Source organism: Anser brachyrhynchus (genome assembly GCF_964034855.1).
Source record: "Anser brachyrhynchus genome assembly, chromosome: Z".
In the NCBI taxonomy this organism is placed as follows: domain Eukaryota; kingdom Metazoa; phylum Chordata; class Aves; order Anseriformes; family Anatidae; genus Anser; species Anser brachyrhynchus.
This window is the reverse complement of record NC_137697.1, coordinates 69,090,887-69,118,468: the sequence shown is the minus strand read 5'-3', so window position 1 is coordinate 69,118,468 and position 27,582 is coordinate 69,090,887. Positions and strand designations below refer to the sequence as shown.

The following is a 27,582-nucleotide window of genomic DNA, read 5'->3' as shown; positions in this document are numbered from 1 at the left end:
CCCTTCACATTCCTTTTCATCAGAAGTACGTCAGCTGTTGTTATTCCCTTGAATTAGAAGCTTTCTTTATAGTAAGATCTTTTGTCAGTCCAATCCACATGCATTTTTAGTGCAGTGCATTTTTTCACAGTACTGCAGAGCTGCTATACATTCTGCAATGTGCCAGACAGCAAAATCAAATAGGAAGTGTGCTCTTCTTTATAGCTTGTTTTTATCTTTCTTCCTTGTTCATGCTCACATAGGAACTGTAGAAACATCTATTGAGTATGAAACAGGCTGGCTTTGCTGAGTCCTCCAGTCTGATGTGATCGAACAAGCAAGAATAGTAAGAACACTGTGTACACATCTACCAAATTATGGTTTTGAGTGCTGTGTTTATCTCCTGGAACTGCTTGGAGACATTACAACTTTCTTTATAAAATGTGTACTTCGGAAAAAAAAAAAAAAAAATCTTAGACTGCAGGAAGCTAAGGACCTATTTGTCCAAATGCCTGAGCATTTTGGACTTCCAGAGAGTAAGGCTAGCAATCTAGAAGGTACACAGCAGGTTTGGAAAAAAGTTCTTAGAACAAAAGATTCATCGTAAATAGTGACAAAAAATTGGCAGAGTTCTGCACATTCTGTTCCTGAGAGCTTAGGAAAATAGTGGAAAGAGGACAGAAAAGCAAAGCAAAATAATGGCTTTTTTTATGTGAAAGACAAATTTGTTCCTCTCTTAGAGTCACAGTAATTTTTGTTAATGTCTGATGATCTTGTTCTAACAGAGCGTTACTTCAAACCTGTATCTCCAATTTTCTGTTCACTGATTTAAGCTTGTGCAGACCGTCAAGTGCTTTGTAGGATGCATGTTGTAAAAATAAGTGTGGAAATCCAGGTGTGATAATTTTGGCTCTTACCATTTGTTTTGGAGACTTCTACATTGGCACAGTTTACATCAGTTTCAAGGTATCTGAGTCACCAGCTGGTCTTAGAAGTTCAACAAAAGTGTGGTCTTATTGTAAATTGGTGCTGAGAATTGAAGTTGGGGAAAAGGCTGTGCTTTTGTAGAAAAAATGCCACAAATTTTTTGGTGGTTGTTTAATTGGTAGTCAGTGAGGCTCTGTTGTGTTTTTCAGGCTAAACAAATAGAACTGCAGTTCACTGTTGGTGAAGCTATTACCAGTGCTGCTGTAGGAACTAGCTCAGTGGCTGCACGTGATGCATGGACAGTAACAGAGGAGGAATACATACCCCCTCCAGGTAGGCTTTCCTAACACAGGGGACTGGGTTGAGAAACATGAAATCTCACAGTTCTGGCCTAACACTGACTTTATCTCTGTGGTGTTTCATTTATAACGGTAAGAAGTGAGAGACATTTTCCCCTGCACTTTGCATAACGCACTGTTCTGTGTTGTGCAGTGCTGAGTTATAAACAAGTCATTTCTGCCCATCTACTCAAAGGGTGGGAGACTTTATTTCACATGCTTTTTAAGTAGCATCTTGATGAAATCTAATTAATTGTCACTTGACACTGCATTTATTTTTTTCATTTTGGTTTTTCATGTTGAGTTAGCTTCAGGTTTAACATACACAAATCTTTAAAAATAGCATTTTGAAGACTGCATTGGAAAATAGGATTATAAGATTAAATTGCAAGTTCTTTTCCAACGACTTGGACCAACACTTGGATTAAGTGACAGATACAGTAGATGGAGCAGCTTAAGGACTGAGATTCTGTGTCAGTTGAAGTACGAGCGTGACAAAATGCTAGCTCTGAAACAGACAGCTGTAAATATCAGCCTCAGACCTGCAAACAGGGTATTAATGTTGGGAGAGTGGTCTTAGATCTCAAGTGTACACAAATCTGAGCGTGTGGAAACCAAACCCTGCCTTTGCTCCAGGATTTTGGAGTTATAACGTGTGCACGCACTCATGCATACGAAAGTAGTGCACTGAATCTCATGCAGTATGAGGGGTACCTCTTCTTAGCCACAGGCTCTGAAACACTTTCATGAAGGGTTAGGAGAAGTCTATTCAGTGTTTCTTTTAGGAGAAATACTTTCACAGAGACTATACTGAAGGTTTTTCTTGAGTGAGCAGAGATCACTGTGTCACCTAAGTACTCGTATGCTGACAGGTTTTCCATTGCTGCTGCACGTTACATGGAAACTGAAAACAAGTGTGGCCAATTCTGAAGTCTCCCTCCTTCCCCTCCATCTTTCTTTTTCTCAAATAGATTTGAAGGTGAATGACGTGGTTCCCTGGGTCCTAGACCTTATTTTGAACAAGCACATTATCAGCCCCAACCCACATGTTAGGCAAGCAGCTTGCATCTGGCTTCTATCAATGGTGAAGAAGCTGAGCACACACAAAGCAATTAAGGTAAGGACTATGCCCTTTTCCTAGCACTTGCTCCTTATCCGTATTTTTCTGCTCACCTCCTTTCTGTCCTTTCCTTCCCCTTCACTTCCATTGCCTCTTTCTTCCCAGTGCTGCTGCAATTATTACTGAGGTCTTTTTAAGTCATGGGTTGTCTTTTGTTAGTAGGGGAGCATACTAGCTGGCAGCTGAACAAGGCTGTTTGGACCTTTGCAAACATCTGACTTGCACTCAGGTCAGAGTGAGCATGATGCAAATACCTTTTATAAGATAAAGTGTCAGTACATCTTCCATTAGGAAGAATAGGTGGGTATCAGTAGAGTTTTTAGGATTTCTTTTTGGAAAATATTAAAAGGAGATATAAGAGGGGGAAGAAATTGGAAAACTAGGTTGAATTCCTGGACTTGTTTGTTTCACAGAGTTCACCACAACTTTGTTACCTAGCAGAAGTTATATGCTTAATGTACTTAATATTTGTGGTGTACTTTGATGAAAATCTTGTATTTAGCGGGTTTGTCTGTTATGACAGTCCCAAAATGTGAAAGATCCTATGCAAGGAAAGACTTAATAAAGCATTCCCAACAAAAACATCCTCTCTTCACACAGAGGTGCTATAGGCTGTGATGATACCAGGTAACCACTTTGTTCTCTGTAGGCAATTGATAAAGAGCTTTGGGAGACAAGATGCTTTGCTAATTTAAGCTGCTACTTTTAAAACCTTGCCATGTATTATACTCATCTAACAGTGAAACTTGTGGGAGGTGGCAAAATCCTCTGGTTTGGAGATGAAGGAAAGCTGTCCCTTGCACAGAGGACAGTCCTGTCTGGCTGCAAGTCAGAGTTATGATATGCTACTGCTATGTATTAGACAAGGAAAGTAAAGTATGTGGTTTACTAATGACATGATAACTATAAAAAAGCTCTGGTCAAATTACTGTTATGTTCTGTGAATGTCAATCAGGCTGTTGCTTACCAGTCTGAAAAGACAGCAGTTTTTGTCATAGTTGTAGCTCAGATAGACAACTCTATTGATACGGTAACTTCTGTTTATCTGTTAGGGGCTGTCTTGAGACCAGAGAAAGGATACTAAACCTGAAATAAAAGTAATGTCCTTCTTTCTCATCTTTCAGTCTCACCTCAAGGATATCCAAAGTGCATTTGTTTCAATTCTGTCAGATAGTGATGGTAAGTACTATTACGACAGTTTTATCTTGTAGTGGGGTCTTAACAGATGGAGGGAATCTTTAACAGGCAGAAAGTCACCTACACCCTCTTTGTCAGCCAGAATTAAACGATGACTAGAAACATCCATTTCTGAAGTAGTAGAAGTGATTATCTTTCCTAGGTGTTACATGCAGAAATATACAGAGCTTCCTTCTGTGCTTTGCTAACGAAGCACAAATCTTCTGCATTTTCTCCTGCAGACTGTAATAACAGAAACTATTCAGTCTGCCATGCTCTGAGCAGAAACATAAGTATCAGAGTTCTGCATGGACAGCGACTCTGAGACCTCTTTCAACTAACAATATTTTGGCTTGTATGTCCACCCATGGCAGCTAGTGGGAAGGATGGCATCCAGTGGCCTAACCAGAGCTCACTGAAGTTAAAGAAGAAAGTGTTACTATTACCTTTGCTGAACTTCAGTGCAGGGGCCAGCAGCATGCAAGAATATTGGCAGCTCTTGAATGCTCTCGGCTATCTCAAAACCACTAGTGACAATACTAACAAGAAGATGTCAGTTTACTGGGGGGTTTGCCTTTGGAACTGACTGCTGCTTCAGAATCCAAAACTTCTGTCGTGCCAGACTAGCTCTGCTGTGAAATGGAGAACTGTGAACTACAGCACAGAGCTTCTGTTCCTTAATCATGATTTTGGTTGGATCTGGTTATTGAAATTTGTTTGTTACTAATCACATGCTTATCTTCGATTTCACATTGTAAAATCTCTTGCAGAGCTTAGTCAAGATGTTGCTTCAAAAGGTCTTGGGCTGATATATGAACTAGGAAGTGAACAGGATCAGCAAGAGCTAGTCACCACACTTGTTGATACCCTTATGACTGGGAAAAGGTACAGTGTGCTTAGAACAAAGTGAGAGAGTACCCTGAGCTATGTGTCTGATGGGAACAAAAATGTGCCTTTCTTTTGGGTGGAGAGATGTTTTGTGGCCAAGGGGAAGCCGTTACCCTCATACTGCAGGGGAGTCAAACTGGGACATTTCTTAGTTCAGCTTAGAGTTTATTTTGAGTGAAGTTGTTCCAGTTTTGTTCCATTCTGAATTTAACAAAGCTTCCAAATAATGATTCAGTCCTGATTCAGGCAGTTCAAATCAGTTTGTGTTTGGTTAGATTTCCTACTTGCTGCATTGTGTAATTGCAAAGGACAATGACCTCCTGCAGCAAGTCTGAACAATATGAATGTTGCAGAAGTGGAGACTTGCCTGTGTCTGAAACACACTTTTCGTTGAGGAGGATTGTTAATGTCACTTCTGTGCTTTAGTGCAAAAACTGACAATCCTACGGGACTCCTGGCTGATAATCATGTTGAATCAGTGCTGGAAATGCTCTTCAACAGCCTAATCCTGTCTAACCTGGTGTGAGTGTGGCCACTGTGAATGACAAAAGGCCAGTCTTGGAGTTTGGGTGATCCGGTGGTGGTGAGCAGGAAGATGAATGGAAAATGGATTTTTTCATTCTGAAGTAGTCATGTGCTCTCCAGGGTGTGGGTTGTGTCTGGTCTGAAATAAAAAGCCATCATTCAGTGTTTTGACCCTTAGCTTCTGACTACACAGCGAAATCCTAACGTTCTGAAGCTTCTCATTAACATTACACATGACACAGGTTAATCAGATTACTTGTAGTGTGTTTACCTTTGTGCATCTGTACACTGTGTTTTTGTTGATGTTTTTGGTTTTCTTTTTCTTGCGGGACTGGAAGTGGGAAGGTACTGACTAAATAGAGCAAAACAAATTCACTTGTTCTGTAGCGTGCAGTCCGATAGAACCTGCTAAGGTTAATACTGGACCTCTTTTCCACCAGAGCCAAACATGAGATGACAGGAGAAACTGTGGTGTTTCAGGGTGGCCTGAGCAAAACCCCAGATGGGTAAGTTTAATGAAAGACACACAGTCAATGCTGAAATGGTATTCACTTGCCTATAAAGCTGCTTCCTGTGTTTTTCATTCCTTCTTGTTCTTTAAGTTACTGTAACTATTTTCATGTAATACTGATAGGGTATTTACTTCTCTCTGCTTTAGGCTGTGATTTGACTATTGTGGTATTTCTGTAGCTAAAAATAGTAATTCCCCTAAAAATAACTGATTTCCCTTCTGCTTTCCAAAGTCAAGGTCTTTCTACCTACAAGGAGCTTTGTTCACTGGCCAGTGATCTCAATCAGCCAGACCTGGTATACAAATTCATGAATCTGGCCAACCATCATGCCATGTGGAATTCTCGGAAGGTAATTTACTGCTTTCATACCACTTTCATTCCCTCTGTGAGCTCTGGAAACAGTAACTGCATTTCTCTAACTCGGTTATACGATCCATCTATAACCACATGTGGAGGCCACGTGTTGGTGCTTTGGTGTCAGGTTCAATGCAAATTCAGCAGTTAGAAAAGCAAATTTAGGATTACTTCTTACAACAAAACATTGGTATCACACAGTTTATATCATCTTGCATTCCACTCTGAATCAGCCGTGATCCTTTTATTTTTGAGAGCATTTAGAGGCCAGGTCTTGATATGTTCAGGCAGTGAGTTAATATTTTCAAAACTGAATGAATTTTCACCTGCCAGAGAAAAAGAGCTTTGTTACATAACAAGTTACAGCAAAAACTATTCAGCAACAAGATGCTAGAAACCAGGTTGAAAATGCACTGGTTTAACCACTGTTGCCAAAATAGTGTCCTTTTTTAGCTTACCAAAAGCTAAACTTGGTATTTTAAAGCTACTGGGACCCTTAGCAAAGTCAGAAGACTACTAGATCCACTTCCTGGGGGTTAAAAAAAAAAAAAAAAAAGCGCAATAAATTTTAAGATCTAAGTAAACTTTTCAGAGCCCTAACTTGGAAGCTGTTTCTCTGGTTTTACCTACACATGGAAGAACTTGTTTTGTCCCTAGGAGCATGCAGTCGTCTTTTATGCAGAAGACCCAAGTGGGCTGTGTCTTCTGCAGTGCACTTTTCATGCTCTTTTGTGCTTGCTACCTGAGGTTTTGAGTCTCTGGCAGCTAGCATCTGGCCACTCAATGCAAAAAAACAAGCTCCAACATTAGCTCTCTCTGTCCTGGGACTCCAGGAGGCATAGGAGCATAGTTAGGTTCATCATCTTTGTGGAATTTTACCAGTCACGGTAACTCAAAGAAAATCTACTCAGCAACTGCATGTGGAGCTCTGGCATTTGAGGAAACTGCAGTCATTTAAATTGAAGGGGACATCTGGAAGTCCATGCTCCATCCTTGCCAAGCTGTGCAGGGCCTCGCTAGATGATGCCTCTATTTTCCTTACATCCTGGTCTTCACAGCAGTGGTCCTAACTGGGAGTTTGTCTTTTCTAGACTGTGACCCAAACAGTATATCCTTTGAAATCCCTTAAGTGAGGTTTTGAGTGGAAGCTTTTGACACAGCAAGTCAGGAAGCAGAGATGAAAGTCACTGGAGGTAGTCTGTACTGCCTGTACTGAGTATCTTCTCTTTGGGCTATCCTGGCAAACCCCATGGTACCTCATGAGTGAGAATCAGTTCCACTGTGTTATAGTTGACAGTGGTGCTCTGCTGGAAAAGGAAAAGAGTATGAAAGAATGAGCTTGAAGTAAATAAGGACACAGGCAAACTAGTCATTCCTGTCAATTGCAGATTGTAAGGTTAAGAAAGCTTTGTTTTATTTTTATTTTTTCAGTGCCTAAGTTATGCTAGGTCTTCTAAATGCAGCAAAGTTGTAAGGAAGCAGTGGCCCACCCTGAGGAAGAAACCGTTTCGGAAAAACGTTCTCAAATCCTTATAGTTTTAATTCTCTACCAGAACTTTGGCAAAGGGTGTCAGATGATATCTCGAAATGAAGGAGGAGGTTTTGAAGTAGTGTATTGTCTCCTGAGTGTGGTTATATGCTTGAGATGACTGTGGTACTGTAGCACTGATAAGGGCTAATACTGGTACCATTGTAGTCCTCTTAACTTTGTGTCTAATCTGTGTCAGTTAGCTTTGCCACTGACTGTGATGTGCCCAGGAGCAATAACTGAGTGGGTGAGCAGTTTGTTTCATCATTCTTTTGTTACCATTTCAGGGAGCAGCTTTTGGTTTCAATGTGATAGCTGCCAAGGCTGGAGAGCAGCTGGCTCCGTTTTTGCCCCAGCTTCTTCCCCGGCTCTACCGCTACCAGTTTGACCCCAACCTAAGCATTCGACAGGCAATGACCAGCATTTGGAATGCCTTGGTCACCGACAAGTCAATGGTGAGTGAGCTGTAAAATACAGAGTGGTGGGTTTCTGCTAACCCAGGAGCATCTCAAAGATCCTTATGGAATAGCTGTATCTTGTGAAAGGCTGTGCAGGAAGAGGTGAGATGTTGTTCTAAAGAAAGAGTTGGTTAAATCTGTGAATGAGGTGGAGAATGCACAGAGCTTTTGTGCTGCCTCTTACATGTGAAAGGATATTGCAGACTTTGTGTGGCCAATCTTAAAAGTTTGACTGACTAGATACTTAAAGTACGGTCTTTCATCTCTGTGATGTGGCTTTGATATTGTTTATGAGAAGCTTTTCAGAAACCCTTGTAGCTGAAGATGCATTTCTAGAGCAAGAGCATCTGAATATGGTTCCTCAGTTCTGAAATGGGAAGAAGCCCATGCAAAGATGATGTTCCATCAGTTTGAGAATAATTCTGCCCTGGCAAGTCTCAGGAATAAGTGAATTTCATGATGTACCCTTATTTTATATCCAAAAGGCCTGGAACTGGGTTTGCAAATCCTTTTTTCCTAGCAAGGCTGATCTTTGTGTGAAGTCATTGACTCTGATCCTTCAACAAAGGGCAACTGCTTCTCCTGTAAATACGCGTTTGGTGCTGCATCTAAACAGTTCTGTTGGTAGAGGACTGTCACAGTGCTAAGCCCTGAAGCAGTGCAGAGAAAGGCACTTCTAAAGCAAAGTCAAAATAAGCTTGCACAGTCAGCTCTGGTGAGCATTAGTTTATCTGTTGTGGCTACAAGCAGGTTGTATTGTCCAAAAGGATCTTGTTTTCAGACAGCAGGATGGATGCATGCTCCTTGTTTGTTTCATGTATGATCTTTTCTGTTTAATTGTAGGTTGATAAGTATATGAAGGAAATTCTTGAGGATTTGATCAGTAACCTAACCAGCAGTCTCTGGAGAATCAGGGAATCCAGGTATTGCTAGGAAAAGTAACAGACTTTTCTTTGAACTCTCTTCTTCACCATAAACCTTTTAACCAAAAGAAGTCTGTGGAGAGGAAGATGTGCCCTTTCAACAGCATAGACCCAAACTGTGGAGTCTGCACTTGAAGTGTGATACAGTCTTAAAGCTATCTGCTTCATTGAGCCTGAAAATTTGTATTGCATGCATCCTGACATGATACTAAAAAATGTTCTCCAGAAGAAAAGCTTTCTGGTCAGTTATTGGCTATCCTTTGACCTGAAGTATTGCATAATGTTAGAAAATACTGACAGTCTGGCTACATATGTGCTTGGCAGGAGGGTGCCATTTGGTATAGCATTTTTAATAAACTCATATTGGTTTGTGGTTATGCTGTACTGAAAACTTCCATTTTAATTTCAGTTACAGACTTAAGACCATTGTAGTTTTTTTCCCTTATCCTGTACTAGGATAAAAGAAATCTGAAATGATAACCCAACTGGAATGTTTGTAATAGCAGTTTTCACCACAGCAGCCTTTCTTGCATGCTGTCACCTGTTTCAGATTTCACCTGTCTAGCTGAATGCTTTTTTCCTTCTGCTAAGGGAGACTTTCTTACAACAGAGTAGATTAAGGGTTTTGAGAAAATAAGGAAAGTAAAACAGTTTTTTTCATTAAGCCATTTACTTATTTAGTTATATCCATATCAAATAAATATACCGTGTGATTGAAATGAAATTCCTCATTTGCAGCTGTCTAGCACTGAATGACTTATTAAGAGGAAGGCCTTTGGATGACATTATAGACAAGCTTCCAGAGATCTGGGAAATTCTATTTAGAGTGCAAGATGACATTAAGGTAATGGAACTGATAACTGAAAAGAATCTTTCACAAAAAGTACAGTGATCAGACTCTGAGGTGTTTAAAAGGAGATTCTTTGAGAAATTGAGTTGAAGCTAATGGGATTTCTGTGTTAAGCACACTACTACAAGTTCAGGCCCTTTACAGTTAAAATTTCCGTGCTCTTGTATATTCACTGTGTATTTTTCCTCTTGTTTTTAAGGATTAGTTTTCATTCCTGCTGTGCTTATTCTTGAAGGTTCAGCACTTTTCCTGGATATAAAAGAATTCCTAAGTATATGCTTAATTCTCAAGTATAGAAAAGTTTATTTTGGACTGCATGTGTGCTTAAATGCCTTGCAGATATGAAGTCAGAATCCTCATGTTCTTCCAGGTTTGTCCCATGTTTTCTCTGGATCCAGATTTTCCTGCTGAAGCAGGGCTGGGCTGTTTCCCGAACTGTGCCATGTACCAGGAAATTGGTTTCATACTAGTAAATGCAGTGTGTTCAGAAATGTTCCTGGGCATTCACACCAACTGGCAGAATGTTCTGCTTTTGTGCTAATAAAGTACGTTAGCCTCCAAGAAAGAGCAGCTGCCTTGCCTGCAAGCTGCCTTTTGGGAAGGGTCCATAGGGCACACTAATTCCGGAATTTTACTTGGAAATAGCTTGGGAAAGTCTGCTTGTGACAGGCCATAATTCTTCTGAGAACGTTCAGGGAATTTATCAGTGTATAGAATCATAGAATATCCCGAGTTGGAAGGGACCCATAAGGATCATTGAGTCCAACTCCATGTAGGTGATTGTGTTTCATTACCCGGGAGTATATTGCTCAAAACTTGTTAATTCATCAATGCAGGTAAAGTTAGAGTCTACTTGGTAATGGTGTCTGGTGCTACCAGAGCCGTGCTGATTTTACAGTTTGCTTTTAGTCCATCTTTCTGTAGCCCTAGACAAATTTATTTTAAAATTATTAAGTATTAGTGATGAATATAGTCTTGACAGTGTTAATGATAACTTTTCAATGAATATGAGTCATTATATAGAAGTTTTAAAAAATAGTAAAAATGTTGTTGTTCTGTTTTTTAGGAATCTGTGCGAAAGGCAGCAGAATTAGCCCTAAAAACTTTAAGCAAGGTAAAAATCTAATCTTGTCGTTTGCTCATGGACACATTTTTCTTTTTTTGATTTCAGATAATCATTAATTTTCATCTCTCCAGGAGTGTCCTTTTTGCTATAGACTGTTGTCTTGAAAAGATGTCTCGTAACTGATACAATGATGAACAGAACAGCCACCTGAAAGGCAATCTTAATAATTTTGGCCACATACCCTTCTGTACTTCCATTAACATTGGTGGAGTTCTGGTGCTTGAGGCTAATGCAATGTCAAGTTATGAAAAGCCCCAGGAGGGAGATACTGGTTTATTATTTTTTTTTTACCTTTTTTTTTTCCCACTTCGGGATGAGATTTAAGGAAATGTTTTGTAACTGCAGCAGGTCATAGCTGACCAAGCCCAACGGAACCTGGCATGAAATAAAGTAATCCAGTCTGAACTTTACTGTTTGGTGCTGTTGCTGACACAAGATGGGTATAATACACAACATGACTTAATGTTTTGTTTGATATTCTTCTAAAAGGTCAAATCCGTGGAAATGGGAACAGCTTATAAGAGCCATGTTTGAAATCATAACTTTCACAATGCATGCAGCATGAAATTTCAATGGCAAAAGCATGGTGACCTGGTCCCAACACATTGTCGTTACCATTGCAGAATCTGTTCTGATCTGAGACTTGGTGCTCTGCCATGTGGAACAGTTGAATCCATGTAACTGAGACAGGCTGTCTCTGGGCTGAGAGGTCTTTTGGTTCATCTCTTCATCCACACATGGATCTTAGGTGTTAGCTCTGAATTTGCCTTTTCTGGAAACTGACTGTAGCTGAAACTTCTTTAGGAATGTGGCTTAGGATCTTAAGTGCTTCCTGGAGAGAAGAATGAACGTGTAATAGAGCCTGGGTTTGTTTGTAAGCAGCTGTAGTTGCTGTTGGCTTCTTCTGTCTGACTGAGAAGGTGCTTTAATGAAATATGAGCAGGAGGTTTTTGTGTGCTTGCAACACCAATTCTCATCTGTTCCCAGGTTTGTGTGAAAATGTGTGATCCCTCTAAAGGAGCTGCAGGTCAGAAGACAGTAGCTGTATTGCTTCCTTGCCTCCTAGACAAAGGAATAGTAAGCACAGTTGCTGAAGTCCGATCTCTCAGGTTAGTTTTGCATCACATACGTTCACTGGGGGTGAGGGCACAGAGACCCAGCTTATTCACCTGAATTGCAGAATGTTCTTTGTATTTGAAGTCACAAGTTTCTCCCCAAATCAGCCTTCATACTGAACCATTCTCTCACTGAACTCAAACTGGGAACTGCGTGTATCTTTTGGGGACCTCCTGTTTAAACAAGTGACAAAGGTGACTGCATTTGATCATATTGTTCAAATATATTTTATGCTGTTTAATGTTTCAATGTCTCTTGAAATGTAGGGAATTCACATACTTGTCACTTTGTAACCTTATTTATTCTTTAATTTACTTTATGTACAGAAAAACAGGAAAATTCAGACCTGGAGTGTAGTTGGTCTTCCCCGAAACAATTTTCTTTTATTGAACATGATTATCCAGGAAGGTTAGAAAGCTCCGAACAGATTACAGTCAATATTTCTTAAATTTTTTCATCCTTTTTGAAGTGTTAAAAACCCTCTGACACAATGCAGCCAGAGAAATCTGGTCAGTCTAAAACTGACAAATGGGATTTGAACAAATCACTGTAATTTGTTTTTCTTGGGCAGAGACTATTGATTTCTCTGGGCTGACTTTGCCCAGAGCTTTTTTCAAAACATGACGATGTGTTATTTCTTCCTGCATCTGTCTGTAGTACTGTCTCTTTGCCCATTCCCTTTGTGATACCCTGGCCAATCTAAGCAATCTCTGTGCAAAGCATAGCACCAGTTGTAGGCTCAGAGCTAGGGTCTGATCCTACGTAATCAGAACAATATACAGATTACTGTTTGCAGGTAGATTTATATTGGCATACCTGAGACTTGGAATGGCCTTTTTGTTGATACTGAATGACAGTAGACCGGAGATTTTTTGACTAAGTCTGTATGTTGCGGTTTTGACTTTCCCTTTGATCTTTTTCCAGCATTAACACTCTTGTGAAGATCAGTAAAAGTGCTGGATCTATGCTGAAACCTCATGCACCGAAACTTATCCCAGCCCTGCTGGAGTCCTTGAGTGTGCTGGAGCCTCAGGTCCTCAATTATTTGAGTCTTTGTGCAACAGATCAGGAGAAAGTAAGTATCAACAGAGCAGAAGTTTGGAAGATATGAGCTTCATTTGTTCTGTCGGTGAACAGAAAAATAGAAGATTTGGTTGAGAGATGAAGGAGAAGTGGAATAGCTAAATAGCTGGAATATACTAAATCTACTAGATATACTAAAATAAATGTACTCACTGGAATATGGATGGACATGTTTTTTTGGAGGGGGAGATGGAAGTGTGGGGATTTTTTATGTCATTCACTAGACTTCCACATATTTCAGAAAGTTAAGAACCTTAATAAGAACTGTGTCGCTATATGTCACTTCAGCTCCATGTACAAGAGTGAAACAGGCAAAGAGAAAGTCAGTGACAGTTATCTGGAATTCATCTGTACTGCCAAACATAGGTGATATTTTTCCAAGGGGGTTAACTGCAAGGCTACTACTTCTTCTAACATTAATTAGAAGGTATGCCACAGCAATATGGGCAAGAGCTGGGTGCTGTCAGTACTGTGTCGTTTAATCTCTCTCAAAGAACCATATTAATTAGTAGCAGTGTTATGGGAAAGTAAATTAAACCCTATTGTTCCAGAGCAAATTGAGCTAATTTTATTGTGGGGAGGAAGAGGGAGCAAACTCTGCCCTTTGCCAACAAGAAGGGAGTAAACAATAGGGCACAGTAGGTCTCTTCCTTTTTTTTTTCTTCTTTTGTGTCTTTATTTCACCATGTCAGAAGTGTATTGTGTAGCTCCTGTACTTCATCTAGAACATCCAGCTGCCTCTGCCTTTGAAAGAGGAGCATTCACAGGCTGAAGATGTTACTATTTCTTGCCTGGATGCATCTGAAATAGATTTTGGTTTCTGTTTGTGAGGTAGGGTTACTGTTGATGTTGGCTTTTCCACTGTTTTCGGGTTGAATTAATGTTTTCTTTTTTTCCCCTCTTTTTTCTTTAGACTGCAATGGACAGTGCCAGACTTAGTGCTGTCAAGTCATCTCCCATGATGGAAACTATTAACATGGTAAGTACTTGATTCAGAAGGCTTCCAGCTTAAGGTATTTTGTAGGAGAAAAATAGGAATCAAACTGGGAGCTTTATGGAATTCAGGCATCATTTTTATTATCTACATGTGAATGTCTGTCCACCTTCTCTTTTACATACAGACTTGTATCATCCTGTGGTCACAGTTTGCTCCTCACTTTCTTACTAGCTCCTTGCTTGTAAATGGCCCCATTGTGGCTCCGTTTGGAGTCAGAGGGATTGTTTTTCCACCTGAGAACCTACCTTCCTTGACAAAGTACTTTTCCTTAGATGGGGTTCAGCTCATTCTGCATTGTTCTGCTTGCCATTTCTCTTCGTCTCTGGCCTGCAATTCCACCAAAGCTTCTCATCTGGCCCTCCAATTGATGACAGTCATTGTTCTTAAGACACGAATGCTGTCGGATCCGTGCCTTGTGGTGCCTTAGATATCCTTATCTGGACAGTGCTTTAGATGGCAGAGATATTTAGAGAAGACGATGATGTTATTGAAAGCACTGCCAGCAGCTAGTGTTTGGCACTGCAGTTTACTGCTGCTGGAGCAGCTGCAGATGCCCAGACACTTTGCTGTAGGGGTCTTGGTGGACCTCCCTGCCCTCTCTTAGAACCTGACCCTTTCTAAAGAGAAGGACCTAATTTTTCTGCTTGGGTACTTCATACAGCCAGGGGCACGAGAGCAGACAGGGTGTGTGAGCGTTGAGCAAGTTTTAAGAGAAGTACAGCAACCAGAGCTATCCTGTGCACTTACACAAAAGTAACAACAGCAAGCTCTCCTGTAGGTAACAGCATTTGGAGCTGCTGGCTCCAGCACAGAGGGAGCTGTGTTTTGGTGTCATGTAGAGTGCTCTCTATTTATAGCATGTAAAGTGTATGGGGATAAAAGACTCCATGAAAAACTGTACTCACAGGCAGCCTGCAGGCTGGAGCAGCTGCTGCTGTCCTTCCTCCTGCCCATGCCTCTCCCCCTTCCAGCCAGGAGTGAGGACAGTTGTGCTGTCCCCATCAGCACTTGAGATTTCTTAGGGAAGAGGTGAGATAGCATGGTTTCCCTGGAGTAGCACAAAGATGTTCTGGTTTGTGAGCAACCCCTCAATTCCTGTATGTTCTGGGTTTGGCTGGGAGATGGTAGGTTGTCTCCTTGGTTGTGATACAGTGGGTTTCTGTTTTGCTTACTAACATCTTATGCACAGGAGATTAGAAAATTATACCAATAATACCTCTCAAAACTTGAAGTTACTTTTTCCGCTTGTGTACCTTGACCTGCTTAAAAACTGACTATTGTCATTTCATTGTCTGGTTTGGAGATGTTACTGCTTTGGGATTTCAGACAATCAGAAGAATGTTGGGTTTTGTCCTAAAATAGGCACTCCTTTTCATCTCTTCTTTCCCTCCGCAAAAGACATTCTTGCTAGTGTGTTAGTTTCAGTTTTCTAAGAAACTGGAGTGCAGGAATTCATGGATTCTAGCAACTGATAATTTCAGCAGGGTCACCTCACCACAGAACTGGGACAAGATAGTATGTATGTGGTATAAGATATGTCATGGTGCCCTTTTCACTTCATGCACCAAACTCTTACAGTTCAGCAAAAGACCAGTGTGAAGAACTGTGGCAGGCCTTTTAATTAATAAATTTGATTAATAAACTTTAATTAATTTTTTTAAATTTTAATTAATAAATTTAATTTAATTTAAATGTAATTACTTAATTTATTTGGTCCCTTGCCTTTCTCTAGAGCTTGCAGTACTTGGATGTGTCCATCCTGGGTGAGCTGGTACCTCGTCTCTGTGAACTGATCAAAAGCGGAGTAGGCCTTGGCACAAAGGTATGCCTGTGTTTTAATAGATCGTTTGGAAATGGAAAAGGGAGCGCAGTGAAGTGTCAGTTTAAATTTGTGGGGTTTTTTGGCTTTTTCTTTTGAAGTGACAGCCTGGGTTCATTCATACCATAGTTGTTTTACATCTGAGTCTCAGTCCACGTACATTACTTGTGATTTTCTGCATGTGTGCTGCATTAATCTCCCCTGGACTACATGGCTGTTGTATTCCATGACAATTGAGTGCCAAATGTAGTCCTTGATACCTGTAAATCTTCAGGTCCATCCATCCTGAGTGTGGGTCCGGGTAACTTTCTTTCTTCCTAATTCAGTTCTTGTCATTCATTTGCTACAAACAGTTTCTGTTTCTGGCATCGGCTCCCAGTTGATGGAGCAGAGGCTTGGTGAGCCTAGGTCATATTGTACAGCACCACAGCAAGTATTAACAGTAATAACCAGAGGCTAATTTTTTTTATCTTACCCTTATTTTCCCTTGCAATCTTCCAGGGAGGCTGTGCCAGTGTAATTGTCTCGTTAACCACACAGTGTCCCCAGGACCTAACACCTTATTCAGGTAGGGTTTTTTTCTAGTGTCAAGTTTTATGTGCTTTTTGTTGCTGCTTTGTAGGTGTCATTTCTTCCCTATTCAAAGGAATTATTTTTATTTTTTGTTTTGTTTTCTTCAGGGAGTTATTTGAAGTTGCCTTGTGCATCAGATAGACATACTGCAGTTAGGTCCTTGGGATGTTAAATGCATCTCCAAGTTGGAAGAGGCTGAGAGAAGAGTTGAGCAAGTTAGTGCTCAGGAGGAACAGGTGGAAATCTCTCTCTAGACTTTTTGGAGCAGGCTGACAATGCCTGTGTTAGTGTAGTGCTGTAAGTAAGCACTTGTTCCTTTGCTTTGAGCTACAGGAGGACCATAAACAGGAACTTGGGTTCTGTGTATCTTAGTCTTCTCTTTACACAGAGACTTTATTTGGGATGGCAGTACGAAGAAGGCTTCCTTTCTGTTGCAGAGTAGGAAAGCAACTGAATGCACGATCAGCTGGGGTGCTCACGTCACAGGAACATTCACAGTTGAGGTGTGCAGGCTGAGGGTGGCAAAGCACTAGCATTTGCTGGGCTTTGCTGCCACTGAGAGCTATGTTATGCTGTGCACTTGTTTAAACATAACGACCAGGCAGATATATAGGCCAGCAAACATGTGAAGAGTGAGAATGCGTAAGTGCAGGTGATCTAATGAAACATAGGCTGTTGTAATTCTTGCCACGGCAATAACATGATCCATCTGACAAAGTGAAGTCTCTTCCAACAGGCAAACTTATGAGTGCTTTACTTAGTGGCCTGACTGATCGCAACAGTGTGGTGCAGAAGTCTTTTGCCTTTGCTATGGGCCATCTAGTCCGGGTGAGTAGAGGTTTGAGGTGGTTTTAGCTTTTTATTTATTTGTTTGTTTGCTTGGTGTTTTTTGCTTTTTTCTTTCCTTTTTTTTTTTTTTTTTCCCCCCCAAGTGTTTGAGCAGTCTGATGAGTGGTCTGAGTCTCTTCTCTGTTACAGACTTCTCGGGACAGTAGCACTGAAAAGCTGCTGCACAAACTCAGCAGTTGGTACATGGAAAAGGAAGGTATGTTGCTTCTTGGATATTCCATTACAGAATATAGTGCATAAAAGGGTTCTTGATGCTGGCAGAAGCTGGTAAAGAAACGTTTCTGTACTGTGACACTTGTTTTCTGTTGTGGTTTAATCCTGTCAGGCAGCTAAGCACCACCCAGCTGCTCACTCACTCTCCCCAGGTGGGATGGGGGAGAGAATCAGAAAGGTAGAATTGTGAGAACTCATGGGTTGAGATAAAAACAGTTTACTAAGTAATGCGAAAGCTGCGCACACAGCAAAGCAAAACAAGGAATTCAGCTGCTACTTTCTAAAATCATTGGTGTGTTATCACCACTATTTTCATCAAAGATCCAAAATGCAGCATCATACAAGCCCCTAGGAAAAAAAAAATTAACTCATCCCGGATAAAACCAGAACGCCTTCACCAGCGGGATAATTCCCATGCATCATCATGTGATGGCATTCCTCTGTTTCCCAAGAGGCAGACTGAAAGCTGTCAAAGGAAAAAACCTACCTCACAGTGGTAATGTGATTGTTTTGCTTCTTCAGAACCAGTGTACAGGACAGGCTGTGCTTTAACTGTACATGCTATGGGACGCTACAGTCCAGACGTAGTGAAGAACCACGCCAAACAGGTGTTGCCATTGGCTTTTCTTGGTATGCATGAGGTTCCCGATGAAGAGAAAGGAGAGAGAGAGGATTCTACTTTGTGGGCTGAAGTTTGGCAGGAAAATGTACCTGGTAAGTTGCATTAAGAGTGGTAAAAGCTTTCTGTGATGCATGAGCCACAAAATATCATGCTTTCTGGAAATCCATTTTGAAAATAGGGCGTTCTCATACCAAACAATGTGGGAAGCTTGTTTTCATTTTCTTCCTTGCTCAAGATGTCCTGTAAGAGTTTGAGCAGGTTAGCTTCTCTGAGCCTATCTGAAATAATTACAGAGCTGTCGATAGCTGAGGATACACAAACTCAGTCAGGAGGAACAGTTTATGATTGTGAGGCACTTAATGCCACTGTAATGCAGCCCTTATAGTGCTGCAGGTAGCTGAACATCTTTGGAAATTTCAGTGCCACGTTTAGGAGCTGCTGCACGCCCTAAACTTAAAGGGAACTTCAGCCCCTCTCTGGGGCTGGAGATCTCATCTGTTCCTCTAGTGATGCCTGTGGTTTTAACTTCAGTAAATGAATCTACAATATTAGAAGGGCTATTCTGCTATGCTTTCTGTCTGTAAAGGAAGATCTGTATGCATGGTGGAATGGTTTTGCTGGTTTCTTCTGTGACCTGGTTTCAGATCTGGTCCCTCAGTCAGTAGAATACATTTCTGGAGTTTGGAAAAGGAACTGCAAAAGGGTTTTCCAGTGACTTGTTCATTTCCTAGAAACTAGCTAACACAGTGTATAGTGTCTGCCATGTGGAAAGAGTGAGATGAGCTCTGTCTCTAGATAAAACAAATCTAAAGATGTTATTTGGAAGCACCTGGAAAACAGAACCTATCTTCAGTCAGCCTGTGAAGAATTCTTTGCTGTTTTGCCTGAAGTCTCATAAAAATCCAGAAATCTCTAATAGCCCCCTTCTCGTTTGTTTTTTTAGTAAGATCAAATATTTGTTCTCTTTGTGGCAAAATTACAACTTTCCTCTGTTTCCTCTGTGCAGGTACTCAGGGTGGCATCAGGCTGTATATGCAGGAGTTGATAGCGATTACACAGAAGGCCTTGCAGTCACAATCCTGGAAGATGAAAGCCCAGGGAGCGGCTGCCATGGCATCAGTTGCCAAACAGACTGGCTCCCTTGTACCTCCACATCTGGGAATAGTGCTCTCTGCACTGCTGCAGGGTCTGCCAGGGAGAACGTGGACTGGGAAGGTAAAAATGGAACTGGTACCCTGTGGATTGCTGTGAGCATTTGTCCAGCACTTGTCCCTTGAGGCAGGAAATGCGATGTTCTTCATTGCAGAGGACCACATGCATGACCTCTGGCTTGGGGAGCTTGATGTTGGCCCTGCGCCTGTCATACATAAGTGCCAGGGGAGATGAACAGAGGTGGAGTTAGATTGCTTTTGGAGCTGGGTTTCCCCATAGACTATAATATAATATAATCATACAACATCCTGATTTGGAAGGGTCCCACGCAAATCCTTGAGTCCAACTCCTGGCTGCACACAGGACGACCCAAAAATCTGACCCAGATGTCTGACAGTGCTGCCCAAATGCTTCCTGATCTCTGGCAGCTCGGGGCCGTGCCCACTGCCCTGGGGAGCCTGTCCCAGTGCCCGACCACCCTCTGGGTGCAGAACCTTTCCCTAACCCCCAGCCTGACCCTCCCCTGTCCCAGCTCCATGCCGTTCCCTCGGGTCCTGTCGCTGTCCCCAGAGAGCAGAGCTCAGCGCCTGCCCCTCCGCTCCCCTCGTGAGGGAGCTGCAGGCCGCCATGAGGCCTCCCCTCGGCCTGCTCTGCTCTGGGCTGAGCGAACCCAGGGACCTCAGCCGCTGTACGTGTGTCTGCCACTCCAGACTCCTTCACCATCTTTGTAGCCCTCCTTAGGAAGCTGCCTAATGGTTTCATGTCCTTCTTATATTGTGGTGCCTGGAACTGCCCACAGTGCTCGAGGTGAGGCCGCACCAGCGCAGAGCAGAGCAGGACAGTCTGTTTCCTTGACCCGTGGCAGTGCTGGGCCTGACGCACCCCAGCCCTCCTGGCTGCCAGGGCACACTGCTGGCTCGGGTTCAGCTGGCTGTCAACCCCAACCCCCAGATGCCTTTACGTGGGGCTGCTCTCCAGCGTCTCATCCCCCAGTCCGTATGTGTATTCAGTGTTGCCCTGTCCCAGGTGCAGAATCCAGCTCTTGCTGTTGTTAAACTTCATGTTGTTGGTGATTGCCCAGCTCTCCAATCTGTCAAGATCTCTCTGCAAGGCCTTTCTACCCTCAAAGGAGTCAACAGCTCTTCATTTAGTGTCATCTGCAAACTCACTTAGTTCCGGTGTACTGTATTCAAGCCTTGAAGGGGACTAGCTTGTGCTCAGAGGTGCTGCAAGACCCCTTTACACTGCTGTTCAGTGCAGATGGAAAGTCAAGGCTTCTGCGGCCTTGGCAGCAGCCTAGGAGAAGTGTCAGGAGCAAAACATTGCTTCTCTTGGCTGGTGTCTTGGATTTATTTCCCTTGTACCTCTATCAGTGGAGTGCAAAGGACTCCCTTGTGCAGCAGGACCCTGCTGTTTGTTTGTGGAGCATATCTCAGTGGTATCTGTCTTACTCATTGCAGGAGGAGCTGTTAAAGGCCATTGCCAGTGTCATCTCTGCATGCAGGTAAGTGTCTTGAAAAAGGTGGCACCCTCAGGGTCTGGGAACTCAAATAGGAGGTTGTTGCACGGGGTTGCTGCCTGGCTGGTGAACGGGAGACTACCTCCTCCTGCTTTTCTGCAAGAAGAGGTAGAAAGTTCTGAACGCCATTTTGATCTCCCATCAGGTTGTGAGGAGTCTCTCTCCAATCCTTATGTCAGCGTGTGGGTCACTGGTGAGGGCTGGGAGGGACAGGCAATGCTTCAGAGGGATGTTCAGAGCTAAGCAGTTGATTTAGGGCAAGGAGGAGGAAGTTGAAAGGCCAGAGTTGCTAATAAGAAAGAGTAGATTAAGGGGAAGGATCAACACTTTGAAGGGGAGAAGGGAGAAAGAGGAAGAAGTAGTGAGGGAGGAAAAGTGCATTGAAACTGCATGAGGAAAGACTGGAAAGAAAATCATGGAGAATGGACAAGGTAAGAGCGAAGAAGAGCACAAGAGTGTAGATGCAGTTGCAGCGTCGGTTGGCAGTCCTACGTCTGAACATGGGTATTGTTTGTGATCTGTGGGAAAAGCAGTTTTTGGAGGGGGGCTGATGTGGGCCTGATAAGTCTCTGTGTGCTTCACGTTGCAGTGCAGAGCTGCAGAATTCGGTGCCTGGCCAGCCGAGCATCAGCGATGTTGTCCAGGCTGTCCTGAAGGAGTGTCGGAAGGAGAACCTGAAGTACAAGATGGTGGCGCTGCGCTGCGCGGCTGGAGTGCTGCAGGCAACAAAGGAGGACCGGTTCCAGGAGCTGGCAGATATCATCTTCCCCATGATAAAGAAGGTGACGGTTCAGTGTCTTGGGTTTTCCCTCTTTTCTGTGGTGCCTAGCATCACCCCAGCTAAAAGTTAAATCCTGGCTGCTCTACAGGCAGCAGGAGATTCCTAGGAAGCTGTGTAGAGCGCTTGTATCGAGTGCCTGCAGTGCTTTGCAGCTCTGCACTTCAGACTCTCACAGCACAGAGAGCTGTTTGGATGCAAGGCCAGGGTGGGTCATGCTGATCTGTACTGGTTGGGTGCGAGGACTGGTGTGAGCAAATTGCAAGGAGACACTGAATTGAGCTAAGTGTGTGTCTGGTCTGCCCTCATCCCCTGCTGATCACACCTTCCCCACGTGGCCTCTGCAGAACTCTCTCGAGAGCACAGGCACGGGTTTACCGAAGCACGACGAAGAGGACGAGGACATGAGGGAGAAGGAGATGCAGATGGAGTCCCTGATCTGTGCCTTCGAGACCCTGGGCAAAGCATGGCCAAGGAGCCCGGAGACACAGCGTAAGTCATCTAACAGTGAAAATCAAACGGACAGGGCGAGGAGGGAGGGACCTAGAGACCATGTTGGGTATGGGAAGACTTATGGGGAGGTCCAATGGTATGCTGGAAAAAAAAGGATGTCTTTATTAGCAGGCCAGAACGTACCAAGTAGCTCCTTATCAGGATTCAGTGATTAAGAATCACTGAAAGTGATTCTTAATGAGCGTTGTCCTACCTTGATTGGTAAAGATTTTTGGTGCCGTTTCTTACAGGATGTTGATTTGGTTGTATACCATGAGTCTAGCTTGATGTCACTTGGAGCACAGCGCGAGGAACATTTGAGAGACAGGACAGGAAGCGTTTAATTCTGCCTCTCCCTGTGGTAACATAAGGGTAACACAAATCCTTCATTTTCTCTAGGTTGCTATCGACAAGAGTTTTGTAAGTTAATGTGTGACCGTCTGAAACTCAGTACGTGGAAAGTGCAGCTTGGAGTGCTACAAGCCATGAATGCCTACTTTCAAGGGTAATTCTCCTTTCTGCCCTCCTCTTTGATGTTTCTTTTCTTGTTGCTTCAAACTGTTCAATGAAATGACGGAAAGCATGCAGTGATACGGCAGTGATGTTTACTGGATTTTCAGAGGAAGCAGAACAGACTTCTGTCCCAGTGATACAGGGTGTCTGTTTTTGCATTTGACAGGCTAGCGCTGTTTGAGGAGGAACACTCAGACCCTGGGGCTTTGACAGAAATACTGTTGGAAACCTGTTCATCTATCACCCATTCTTTAGGTAAATGGATGTTTTCCAGTTTGTGTTGATAATGAATTGCTTGTTAATACATTTCCTCTTCGGGTGTTGGCTGGTTCAGAAAATGCAGAACAAGCACAGACTGTCAGATAGGACACATCCTGCCTTGCGCTGCAGTAGCTGTTCATCAGGACAGTATTGTGCAGGGTGCTGTGCTCAGAAAGGTAAATCCCTCAGGTGCGAGAGAGCTTCAAAAAGAGAAGTACAGGAGGAGAGACGCTCCTGTGATACCTCTCCAGAGCGGAAGATGAACCCCACCCAGTCAATCTATTACTGATTTAATGAAACCCAAGTTTTTTTCCTTCCCCAGATCAGTCCTTTTGGATACACATGCATTGGAGGTGCCCAGAATTTGCTGAGGCAGCTAGTGCATGAAGCTCCAAGGCTTTGAGGCAGTTTGTGCTCTCCCTCGGGAGGGCAACCACAGAAATACAAGTGATACCTATGTAAATTGGACAGTCCAGGGCTGGTTATTACTTGGGTGGTGTTGCCACTTGCCCTGTGGCTGTAACAGTGCCCAGTCCCCTCGCACCCACATGCAGCTCGTGTTTCTGGTGAGCTGCTTTGGAGAAGTTAGTACAGTCCAGTTTCTTTTAACTGTTAAACCTCAGCGGAGGCTTTAAGGAGATTTTAGTTCAGGAGACTAAGTATTTTCATGTGACAATCTTGTGTTTGACAGCATAGGGTTTGTGTACCTGTACTTAATACTGCTCTTTAAAACCTGGATGATTTATAGCCATTACAACTTAGAAAAATAAAAGTCCATGATGCGCACAGAAGTTGTTTGTGGTCACATTGCAGTTATGTGAACTTTATTCCAATTCAACATGTGTGAGGAACAGTACTGCGGTAAAAGGACAGGTGATACACAAGGCTTGGTGGACCTGTTAGCCGCTATTTGGTCACTTTCTGCCATTTGGATATATCTAATTGGGTACCATTGCAGACTGGCAGCATAAATTAGCTCATTTAGCTGTGCTAAGAGTAGTCTGCAGACCACAGTGGTAACTGCTGTTTGTACAATTTTAGTGTGCCTTTGGTTCTGAATCTGTTTTGTTGTTGTTGCTGTTTTCAAATCCCTTAGAAAACAAAAGCTACACGTCCATAAGAACAGAAGCTTTGTCTGTGATACAGCTGCTCTTCACCAAACTGCAAGGTGAGTCTTTTTGCTTGCCACATGGGAGAGTTGCTGTTTGGTATAGAAGGTACGTGGCTATGCGGCCTGGGAAGGTGGAGAGATGGCATTACGTTCTGATTGCAGCACTGGGTGCTTTAGGGGTGGCTTGGGACTTGGATTTTTGTGCTTGGTGACTGGGAGAACTTGGAGGGGGTGGAAGCAGTTGTGGATGAAGTCCAGGTCTAAAGTGCAGTTGGATGCTCCTTGGTAAAATGTCCAGCAGGGGGGGAGCAAGGACTGTGTATAATGCATTCTTCTTGCATTACGTGCAGCAGTTTTGAAGTGGGAAACGTGGTTCTTCAGGCCCTTGCAGTCCTATAGTGCAGGCCGAGACAATCAAGTTCAGCGTGGTCTGAATCGGCACGGCTACCTGTGCAGCAGGTAGCACATGCACTGAGTGTCCAGCTGAATTTTCCTCCTCAGCAGCTCTTCCCCTGGAAGAGCCGCGAGATGTGAGGTGGTCACTTTCAGCTTGTGCAGGGATGGAGACTATTTGTTGTGTTTTTTTTTCTGACAGACTGGTATTTACCGTGGTGTCTGTCTGTTTGTCTTCACAGAAGCTAAACAGTGGGAAAGCCTGACAGCAGAAAGCAGAGAGCACCTCATTCATTCGTTATCTACAATGGCATCAGATAGCAGACCCGAGCTACAGGAAAAAGCATTTATATTGAAGAAAACACTTGAAAATCTTAACTAAATTGTAAAACACAAACTATGAAGTGCCATGTAAAACAACAAAAAAAGTGCAGTGGTCTGAAAACCAAATGGGAAAATGAAGATTACTCTGTAGCATGCATAATTCCTGGCCAAAATAAAATGCCTTAAATTCTGTTCCCCATTAATGTTACTTTTACTCTTTTAAGCTGATGATTAGTTATTGTTTTGTCAGTAAATACCTCTAATGATCTGCCCTAGAATGTTTATAAGTGTGCATTATAGAAAATGTTGAGGGCAAGATGCTTTTTTTTTTTTTCTTTAGATCGGCAAAAGAATGTTTCTCAGATCCCCTTTGTCCTTCAAAGCAATTATTGAAAAACCACCAGCACAGGAAGTGAAAAGCGTATTTGATTTTCACTGATACCACGTGGAGATCTGTTACCTGGTGTCTAAACAGTGGATCTTTGGGACTCTGCAGTAGAGCTAGTGTGTGTTACCTGTAACGAATGAAATGCTGCCTCTGATGAAGTCTGTGTTAGACTTCTGAGGCTTCCCAGGGGCAGGGTTTCATCTGACATCCACCTCTGCTTCTCCTGTTTGCTCCTCCTTTGCAGCCTGTTGTCTGTGAGTTATGAAAGGCAGAGTACTGTTAACTTCTCTCGTTCCTTCTTCTCTGACCTCAGAATGGATTGACTGAGACTATGCCTTCCCCAGCTAGTAACCTCGGCCTCCCAAACTTTAAATGAGAACTTTTTTCCTCAAAGGATGCACAAGAGAGCACTTTACTGAGCTGTGTGGGATAAAATAGGGCCTAGTTGGTGCCCAGATGGAACACTGCTCTTCTCAAAATTGTTTTGCATGGACACTCCTCAGCTGCAGAAAAAAAAAAAAAGGAAAACAGTCTTTTCTAGATATGTTTTTGAAGAGTGTTCGAAGTTTGCAATGATACTTTTTTTTTTTAATAGTGGTAATGTTTTTTCCCCCTTCATGTCCGTAACCCTGTTCTTGCTTTGGAAACCTGTAATGATTTAGAATTGTCAATATTTGTAAGAAACTGAATCGTATGTCATTTCTCAGCAGCCCAAGTCATGCTGGTTTCTAGCAGATACTTTTTAATTTGCACTTAAGAAGAAAGATTATATCTGCATTAACGTGGAGTAAAATTGCTATTTGATGATGTGGCCATGCTACCTGTCCCCTTGTTGCCCTCCTCAGATAAAAGACAAACCTGACCACTATAGCAACAGACTTTTCATAGCATAAAGTTAGCACTGCACCATAACCTGACCAGGAGCAAGTGTACAGTTTTTTGGGGATAAATGCTTTGCTGATGGTGAAATAAAATCATTAGTGTGGGCGATATCATGTCCATGGCTTTCAGCACAGGGACGTTCGTTTCTTTTCATGCGGTCTGCAGCTTCTTTCAGATGCAATCTACGAGGGAGAGAGTTGTTCAGATAACATCACCTTTCCTCCATGCCCATTTATTCAGAATCAGGTATACAGTACCTACTTTTCCCTCAGGTGCCATTTCCCATTCAGTGTTTTCTGGTACTGTAACAATCTAGTTGTCTGACTTTATCCATGGGAAGGGAGGAATTTAATTCGTACCCACCCGGTGAGAAAATATCTGCAGAAATGGGCAGAGCTGTCCCACTGTGGCTCTTCTGTAGCAGAAACCTCAGCGAGCACTAATGCATTGTACACTTGGAACTGGTCAGTGGGCAACTTCTTGGTGCTGGGAGCTGGTGCTATAACGTTTTGATTTACACCTTGTTGCAGGGAGCTGCTCTTTGTTTACGTGTAGTTTGAACTTATTGAGCACAGTGTATATTTTAAAATTTTACTGGGCAAATCACTTTACGATATCTTTCAAAACTTGCTTACCATGACATGTAGTGTCATGAGTGCTCTTTTTTTTTTTTTTTTGTATTAGATGAATATTACCAGTGATGCTTTGCTGTAGCAGTTCATTGTCTGACTTGGGTTTTTTCGTATTGGTTGGAGTGACAGTTACAGAAAAGCAAAGAGTCTCCAAGTCTCTGGTAATCTGATTTTTTTCACTGTGGACTGGAGTATTCAGAGGCAACGCCTCACGTGGTCGAAAGACCGTAAGTAGAATAACTGTAATCATTGACAATAGCAACCTGAATTTCTTTATTGGGGATTTACACTAGAGGGAAGAGCATATTCTAGGAACTCTAAAAACAGCTGGATTAACAACTCTGGCCAAGAGTGTTAGGAAAGTTAGAGATGGCATAAATGCTTTCTGAATCACAAAGCAATATGTCTTTCTTGTGATTCCAGAACAGATTCAGAGCTCCTCTCTAAAGCACGTGCCTATACACAAAACCTACCTGTACAACAGTTAATTCAGTCGGAGGTTTGATTTCTACCCCCCTCTCATTTGTAAACTTGACAGGATTGAAAAATAAACAAATAGATGTGGCCTTTCCTAGAGTTTTTCCTCTAAAAGTGATTGCACTATGTAAAACACACTGTACTTTGCCCAGTGTGGGCATTTCTTGTGCTGCTGCAATGCTGCTTTGTATACCAGGAGTGCAGTGTGCAGACTGGACACTAGCACTCGTTCTGACCTACAAGCTGTTGCTTAAATGGATGTATATTGAGAAAAGTTTTCTAATGTTGCAAGATCTCCATCAAATTCACTGCAATCTGTACTGTCGGAGTATGTAAATGGACTGACTGAAAGAAAACCCTGTTGCTTACCAAAAAGGTAAAATTAAATAAAAAATGCATGACCTCGTCTCGGAAGTAACTGGTAATTTCCACTCCCACACACACACGCAAGTATTTGGTGCTGTTCTCTTGTCCCAAATTCAAAGCGCCTTTGTGTGTTCTGCTCTGAGCTGACCGGCCTGGTGGTGGTGGTGCTCTGTGCTGTGCTGAAGGAGTGCCTCGGGCTGCTCACCTTGCTTGGTCTGAGGCTTCTGCCACCTAGAAGGCGGGTGGCTGCGCAACAGGAGGGAAAGGAGCGAGGATATGAGCTTGTTTGTGAGGCAGCAACTTGGCCTTGCACCCCCA

The 27,582-nt window shown here is 42.7% G+C and overlaps 1 protein-coding gene across 5 annotated transcripts in view; it reads left to right on the top strand.

Annotated features, from left to right (window-relative positions):
* ECPAS (Ecm29 proteasome adaptor and scaffold) overlaps positions 1-27,312 on the top strand; it is a 68,569-nt gene extending 41,257 nt beyond the window's left edge. For all 5 annotated transcript variants that reach the window (XM_080573318.1, XM_080573316.1, XM_080573317.1 and 2 more), the window contains 26 exons: positions 1,116-1,239; positions 2,216-2,361; positions 3,489-3,543; positions 4,311-4,425; positions 5,394-5,459; positions 5,697-5,814; positions 7,635-7,802; positions 8,649-8,728; positions 9,467-9,572; positions 10,645-10,692; positions 11,692-11,813; positions 12,745-12,895; positions 13,817-13,882; positions 15,633-15,722; positions 16,221-16,287; positions 17,029-17,120; positions 17,271-17,337; positions 17,877-18,068; positions 18,983-19,191; positions 20,589-20,632; positions 21,237-21,429; positions 21,773-21,917; positions 22,317-22,422; positions 22,597-22,685; positions 23,788-23,859; positions 24,438-27,312. In XM_080573318.1, the coding sequence (XP_080429444.1) occupies positions 1,116-1,239; positions 2,216-2,361; positions 3,489-3,543; positions 4,311-4,425; positions 5,394-5,459; positions 5,697-5,814; positions 7,635-7,802; positions 8,649-8,728; positions 9,467-9,572; positions 10,645-10,692; positions 11,692-11,813; positions 12,745-12,895; positions 13,817-13,882; positions 15,633-15,722; positions 16,221-16,287; positions 17,029-17,120; positions 17,271-17,337; positions 17,877-18,068; positions 18,983-19,191; positions 20,589-20,632; positions 21,237-21,429; positions 21,773-21,917; positions 22,317-22,422; positions 22,597-22,685; positions 23,788-23,859; positions 24,438-24,577 (2,871 nt within the window). In that variant the 3' untranslated portion in view covers positions 24,578-27,312. The remainder of the gene's footprint in view (positions 1-1,115; positions 1,240-2,215; positions 2,362-3,488; positions 3,544-4,310; positions 4,426-5,393; positions 5,460-5,696; positions 5,815-7,634; positions 7,803-8,648; positions 8,729-9,466; positions 9,573-10,644; positions 10,693-11,691; positions 11,814-12,744; positions 12,896-13,816; positions 13,883-15,632; positions 15,723-16,220; positions 16,288-17,028; positions 17,121-17,270; positions 17,338-17,876; positions 18,069-18,982; positions 19,192-20,588; positions 20,633-21,236; positions 21,430-21,772; positions 21,918-22,316; positions 22,423-22,596; positions 22,686-23,787; positions 23,860-24,437) is intronic.
* The last annotated feature ends 270 nt before the right edge of the window (positions 27,313-27,582 follow it).